This window comes from Oryza brachyantha, chromosome 9 (assembly GCF_000231095.2).
Source record: "Oryza brachyantha chromosome 9, ObraRS2, whole genome shotgun sequence".
NCBI lineage: Eukaryota > Viridiplantae > Streptophyta > Magnoliopsida > Poales > Poaceae > Oryza > Oryza brachyantha.
The window spans coordinates 5,341,330-5,348,767 of record NC_023171.2 but is presented as its reverse complement, the minus strand read 5'-3'; the positions used below and the strand labels follow the sequence as shown (position 1 = coordinate 5,348,767).

At 37.2% G+C, this 7,438-nt stretch overlaps 1 protein-coding gene across 2 annotated transcripts; it reads right to left on the bottom strand.

Moving 5' to 3' along the window:
* LOC102722893 (peptidyl-prolyl cis-trans isomerase FKBP43-like) lies at positions 1 to 3,999 on the bottom strand. 2 transcript variants are annotated; one of them, XM_015841031.2, is made up of 11 exons: positions 3,880 to 3,999; positions 3,701 to 3,774; positions 2,848 to 3,083; positions 2,582 to 2,763; positions 1,744 to 2,038; positions 1,454 to 1,652; positions 1,194 to 1,278; positions 1,069 to 1,110; positions 935 to 983; positions 747 to 816; positions 1 to 624 (listed from the first exon to the last, which is right to left on the bottom strand). In XM_015841031.2, exons 1-11 carry the CDS (start codon positions 3,890 to 3,892, stop codon positions 613 to 615), a joined length of 1,257 nt encoding a protein of 418 aa, XP_015696517.1. In that variant the 5' UTR covers positions 3,893 to 3,999; the 3' UTR covers positions 1 to 612. The 2 variants fall into 2 exon arrangements, with proteins under 2 accessions (XP_015696517.1, XP_006661083.2); XM_006661020.3 differs by having other exon boundaries at positions 1 to 816.
* Between the last annotated feature and the right edge of the window lie 3,439 nt (positions 4,000 to 7,438).

The window sequence follows — 7,438 nt, the reverse complement described above, 5'->3', positions numbered from 1 at the left end:
TGCTGCAAACTGTGGTACTGTGATGTTAAACAAACCTGTCATCCGAGACACCAATAACAGAGATATACTTTACCATCCATCTCGCAAAGATATCATACAGCTGACAACATGCTTAAGCTTTTATAGTATCTAAATATTCATAATTTCTTCCATTTATCTTCATACTAAATAGACTATAATTGGCATCTGGCAAGACTCTAGAACAGAATCTGGCTGTTGCACTAAACCAAACCAGTCTACCTCCCTAACCACTCTCTTGAGAAACATCTCATGTGACAGCCAAGGTTTATCCCTATGTGAACCATCGTCAGCATGGACAGAATTCAAAACAAACTAAGGAATGTTAAAACATTAAATTTGATCACTTCAAAGATCACATGCATATAGGCAAGTGTCGTAGAAGTCACCAGTCCAGTAGATATACTAACTAACAAAAGCCTTGGTGCTAAATGTTTCGTCGCCTCCGCAGATGGAAACAAAATATGACCAAGCTAGATCTCAGGTGACGGATTTTCTGATATTCTAGAAGAAATGTTCCGTGGCAAAACAAGTCATACCAGTAGTCTGACCACAGATTACAATCTGTAGGGAATTCCAACACAAGGCATTCCATCACGGCATCACCTGGGAGAAACAAAATTCCAACATGGCATGTAGCAGCTACACATAGATGCATGAGCCCGTGTCACAGCCTTTGGCATAGGACACGAGCATGCAGAAGCTCATTATGCACTTTTGGATCTGACCTTCACTAGTTCAATTTCGTAGATGATTGTGGAATTTTTGGGCACTTCTCCCACTGCTTTACTACCATAGCTGCACAATAAATGGTGATCCATAAGCATTTATTGCATATGAAAGTGTAAATAGAACTTCTCATAGTGTAAGACATAATGAACTGAAAGCTGCAAAGCAAATGATTCCAGGTGCATACCACATAGATGGTGGGATGGTGAGCTTTCTTTTATCCCCAACTCGCATGCCTACAGTCAATATCATGCTTAAGTATAAAGAATACTCCAGATTGATAATGAAACATAAAGCTAGCATGGTAGACATGATGATTACCAGAAATACCAACATCCCATCCTCGAATTACTTTTCCAGCACCTTGAGTTAGCATGATAGACATTTGTCAGTATAAATAATTCAATAGTATCTATTCCAAATAATGCAAAATTGAATGTGATTACCAAGCTTGAATTTGCAAGGCTTTTCACCAATATTAGATTCAACAATCTTCCCATCCTGTAGTGTGCCGACATATTTGATATAAACCTGCACAAGTAAACCTGAGCTGCTTACACTTTATCTTTTATCAGAAACAAATACTGCAGAATGTGACCTGAAGGTTGATGATGATAAGGCAAGGGAACTTACCAGGTGCATAGATACAAAATCTACATATACAATATTTTAAAAACAAAGTTCAGGGACGAAACTCATGGGATACCTTGCTGCCATTAGAAGCCATTTCTGCATCTAGGTTTCCTGTTAACAGATCTTCTACTATCAACCCATCTTCTAATGTTCTTATCTTGTTGGATTGTTTCCCATCTTCCACCTCTAACTGTTTTCCTCCCTTTTTCTTCGATTTCTTTTTTGTTCTGCCTTCTTGTTTTGAAACCAATAATCCATCATCTGTTAAATCACTGCTCACGACATTGTAAGAAAGTATGTATGAGGAACCACAACAGATAAAGAAGATCAAACTACAGAGGAAGCAGGAAGCAAGAGACATACAGCAATGGTGCATGATCCTGACTGATGGCATCACTTTTTCTTTTCTTGGTACCGTTGTTTTTTTTCTCATCATTTGACTCACCGTTTGGGTATTTTGTTTCATCAATATCTTTAGCATTTTCTTTCTTAGCTACAGAAACAGATATAGGCATGCCATCTTCATCTTCAGTGTCACTAGCAAATATTGAATTAGGATTACGCCTGACAGCAGGCTTGTAAGGAGAATCATCCTTGTTATCATCACTGGTATCAGCTGGGTGCTTCTTCTTCAAGCGTCGTCTTTTTTCAACTGTACCTGTTGGCATAAACATTAGAAATTCAGCAACATTAGTGGGGCAGCATAATCCATAGAGTAAACATATTGCCAATAAACAATAGATGCAGTTTAATATGAATTGAAAGGAACATAAGTATAAAACACAACAGCCACCTAGGTAAAATGGCAAAGGTTAATTATAAATTCAACTTTACAAAAAAATGCTTGTCCCGTGAGTGATCCTAGATTATAGCAATGCAGGATCAGAAAAATGAAACACCAGTTGCCATGCTAAGACTTGAGGAAAAAGCTAGAATGTCTCTATGGGCTCAAAAGAAATGCAACATTAATTCTTCTCTCAAGAGACAAAATGTAATAGCAAGATAATTTATTCATAAGATAAATCATCCTCATACCTAGTCTTTTAACAATAAAGGGGTACTAGGCGAAAGATAAGTGCAGAATTTCATGTACATTGTTAGATTTCATTAGAAGTTCCCTAACGTTGAAAGAATGCTAAATTAAGTGTCAGTGGCTGACAATATGCTGAGCAATTCAGCTTCACACAAATTAATCATGTACCTTTTTCTTTGTGATGATCAGGGGTAGAGCACAAATCACCATCATGAACAGAATGAGATTTGCATTTATCCTCAGATACCTCGATATCACTGTCATCAATAAAGTCAGATTCATAGCTGTCATCACTTGCATTAAACTCCTTATCGGTATCAGACTCACCAATATCCTCCCCATATGATTCTCTAGCCAACGTTAAGAATAAACACTAAGTTTGAAAAGTGACAAAAAAAATTGAAAGAACGAGATTGGGCTATCAAGAAGGATACGATTCATCATCTCCTGCACTAGATCTGCCACTTGAACGGATGTAATATCCTGAGAGATGAATGGAGCTCTGACCAAGTACTGAAAACACAACCTCATCGTCTTCCTCCAACTCAACCTCTAGATGGCACATCTCAGCCAGTTTAGGATTCAAACTACAGAGAATGATGGGTGTCTTACTACCAACATTACATTGTACCACCGTCCTGGCAGCGGAATCACAACTTCCAAGTGTAGCCTGAAAACCAAATAAGGATTAATGTGGCATGTTCCTGAAGAAATGTTAAAGAAGGCTACGATGCCTAGGGGCAAACACTAAACAACTTTCAGTAATGTTATTCAGCTATAGAACAACAGGTATACACATAATCAAATGAGCAAACGAGCAATGTCTCTACTACCCCCTCAGTCCCAAAATAACTTCAAAATTGAACTAGAAATATTTCGGTTATTTCAGGACAGAGCAAGTAGTCATCCAACCCTAAACCTTAAACCCTTCCCCTGCAAAAAAAAAAAAGGCTACCAAATCATGTTTCCATCTCTCAATCCTGTTGCGTTTCATCTCTCAATCCTGTCGCAACGCACCGGGATGTAAGTAGCGAAAGGAAACGAGCTACTCATTTAGGGGCAGTAAATACAGCATAGTGGTATTGTAGTACTACACTATCTAGTAAGTAATTGCTCCAATGACATTTGGAAGTTCCATTGTTCATCGATACAGATTTACTAGCTCATACTAAAAACTTAAAAAAAACAAATTTTACTAATCACAACAAACTAATACCCCAAATTATGGTATTGATTTCAAGAACCTCAATGTACACAGTGGCCATAAGAGGAGGGACCCTGACGAACCTGGCAAATGCGGAGGCGGCCATGGGAGGGGTCGTGCCGGTGGGTGTAGGGCTTCCCAGCTTTCACCTCCACTCCTGCATAAAACCACCGCGCTTTAGGAGGAAGAACGACGGCGACGACGGCGGCGGCGAGCATTCGCGGACAAGAGAAACGAGGGCAGCAAGAAACCGTGCGCTTACCCCAGAACGCCATCGGCGATTCGAGAGGGAAGGAGATCGCCCGCGAAGTGGCAACGTCCGTCGCCGGTGGGGGCGCGCTCGTTCTACCGCTCGCTCGCTCGCTCCGCAGGCGGCGGCGGCGGCGGTCGGAGGAGGCTTGAAATAGGTCTGTGCTTGTTGCCTTAGTGGGCCCTTTCTGGGCCGTCTCTTCCACTTCGACTTCCCAGCTTCGTGGGCTGGGCTTTGTGTGTTTTGTGTTTGCAAGTTAGAAAAGTTTGGCTTAACTCCTCGAACTAATGAAAAATCTTCGTTTTAAAGAGAAATCAAACCTTTTTATTGGCGATGGCAGTAATAAATACTCCCTCTAATTTTTTTAATTGACGTAGTTGATTTTTGATTTTACATTAGACCCTTCGTCTTATTCACCAAATATGCAAAACTATAAATCATACTCTAAGTTACTTTAGCAATATATCGAAACATAAGAAAACAAAACAGAGGAAGTAAAAGATAAAAATTGGAATTTATTTGCTGGGAGTTGATGGATTTCAGGTGCCGAAAAATTTCAGTCAATTTTAGTTTGTTTTCACCTTAAGTTGTTCTTATATGTTGGTTTGGTTTATTTTTGAGTAATTTGATTTTTTTTTATATGTGATTCCATATATTTTTGTACTTATAAGTTTTATTTCATGCAATTTTCAACTGTGGGAACGATGAGTGTTCATCCTCGGCAAAACAATATGAAATACTACTGTCTTTCGTCTCAGAATATAAGTAACTTTTGGCCATGAATCTGGATGATTAGAAATGTTGTAATATTGTTGGTCATTGTGAGTATCATCTTTTGGTGACAAGATACAATCTAAAAAATAAACACCGGCAGCTTCCAAATTTTCATCAGAAATGCGTCACTATCTAATTGAACTAAGGATGCACAGCTAATACTAATGTTTTCGAGATTTGTCTGGCTAGGCGTCGAGATAATTTTAGTTTCTAACTCCTATAATAATCTAGTTATTTCCAATATGAAATTTATGTGGCTGCAAGAGACCATCAATGTATCACCTCGCTTGGATGTTTGGGTGTGTCTCGTCGCGTTGTGTTCTTTTGTTCTGCATGCAAAGTTAACACTCTTATCTTTTTCGCCTATAGTTAAAATTTAAATTTTAATATTAATTTTGAAGTTTTTACATCTTAGTTTATTTTTTAGTTTTGGTTGTTAGATCACTAAAATTTTATTTATGTATAAGTTTTTATTTGCTGTATACTGAAAAGATGGACACCAAGCAGCTGTAAGTAAAGCATAATTAAAAGGGGGCCAAGTGTAGTTTCGCGAAGAAATTGTGACATGATTTCCTGTAAATAAATCTCTCTGGTTAAATATACCTTTGATGGTGACAATTGACAAGATCCTACTCTATATAAATGAAAGCGATAAATCAGTCAGTCAATTGCATCGGCATGGATGAGACTAGAGATGGCAATGGGTAAATACCATCAGGTATTGGTATTCCAAATCTATATTCACGGCAAAATTTCATATCTTCAAAATACTTATACCCGTCACAGGTAAAAAAATTTCTCCAGACCCATACCCGCTTGGGTAAATTTTATCCGTCGGGTCACCCATATATCCGCAACAGTTAAAAAGAATCTAAATTGTATAGTTCTCATATAGTATATTACAATAGAGACTAATACTTGAGACATCACACATACATATAGTGTGGTGAAAAAGATATGGATAGTTCAAATATCTATGGTTTTGGTTGATTGGGCTAGGCAAATTTAATATTGGACCGTGATATGCGTTTAAACTTGCGGATATTTATTACCTATGGGTAAACGTGTATGGGGATTATAAGAACGCTTTCATATCCGCATACCTATCGGGTGAAGGTATTGCCCATTTACTTATCCATGAGTGTTATATTTAGTTCATACCTGTACCCTAATAAAATAAATACCCATCAGATCTCGGGTCACGGGTCTCGTTTGCCATCTCTATATCAGACAAATGAGAAATCCCTTTTCTTTTACAGAACCCACTGCAACAGGAGCATTCCAATTAACTCTGAGTTAACGGGACTCTTTGCTTGGTCACAACTCAGAAGTATTTTCACCTTATTGTTCTTGCATGTCTCTGTCATAAAACCTTTTTTTTCACTTTTGAGAAGACTACGATGTGAACCCATGAGACTCACCAAAATATATACTATATATATGATTGTATGTATATTTGTCCGAAAAATAGAGTGAAGGTCTTTAAGTGAACGATATGCACCCTATTATGCTGACAAATAATTCTATACGTATATGGTGAACAACAAATACAACTGAGTTTTAGCTATTCCTTTGTTTTATATTAATACAAGTCACTTTAGATTTATCCTAAATCAAACATATTTAAGTTTGACTAAGTGTATAAAAAATACACTAACATTTACGATGCTGAGCAGTTTCATTAAATCTACCTCCAAATATGATATATTTATTGCGGGTTATTTCCCTATAATTTTAGTCAAACTCGAATAAGTTTAACTTAAGATAAATCTAGAGTGACTTATGGTATGAAACTGGAATTATATCTGCATTTCTACTAACAAAAGCCTCAATATTATTTTTTTTCTCCACAAAACCTAACCATAAGAGCAAGTTCAATAGTATAGCCAACAGTTGGTTCTAAATTGTTTACAGCCAACTTAATAGTTAATTTATATGATAATTACCTATAAACGTATACTATACTATTAATATTCGGTCTCATCTGTCATACACACACGTGTCTTGGAGTCGTGCTACTGACTATAAATCTATAGTCTGGTGCTTCTTTTCTCTCTTTATATCCTTAAAATATGTTTAAGTCTGTTGTCGTACCTGCTCTAAATTAAAGGCTTGAAGCATATATATATTTAATTTGTTGTTAGCAGGGGCCTAGAAACTACACGTACGTAGCTCCAGTTAGATGTATACATTGCCATTCGTCACCTTCTGATCTGGGCTGCTACGGTGACTGCATTTTGAAACAGATAGGAAGAGAACAAGTTATAAGAGCGTCAAGTTTCTTTGTGCCTTGGCATAAAACAATCCTGACATCTCAATCAGCGAAGTCAACAGAAGCAACCGAAATCAAGGTGCTTGAATTCTGTGATGCATTGTTTGCATGTGCAACATATATATATATTTTATAACATTACATGTATCATCTTAAATAATATAGTCCCATGCATACTCCATGAGATGATGTGATATTAACCAGAATATATATTTATATTGTAGGTTAACTTGTCCAATCTAGTAGTAGTCAAGAATAAGGATTTGACCTCAATGGAGTATGGTAATACAAATTAACAGTTTTAATTAGTTAACAATTACTATTTCTCATAATAAAAAACGTCCTTTTCGAGAAAAAGGAGAAAATTGTATGCATGTAATTTAACAGTTTTTATTTCTCAGGCTGCGGTGCCGGCCGGCCATCTGCATGAGTTGGTGACACTAATAATGGACGGCTGATACATGTTTTTATTTCTCAAAATTTCACTATCACACGTACAACCTCCCATGATTGGACACTAATTAA

Excerpts from the sequence above, each read along its gene's own strand:
- LOC102722893 (XM_006661020.3), bottom strand. Across the intron at positions 2,764-2,847 it reads AGTGCAGGAGATGATGAATC|AGAATCATATGGGGAGGATA; the intron begins GTATCCTTCTTG and ends AACGTTGGCTAG. Across the intron at positions 2,039-2,581 it reads TGATCATCACAAAGAAAAAG|GTACAGTTGAAAAAAGACGA; the intron begins GTACATGATTAA and ends TTATGCCAACAG.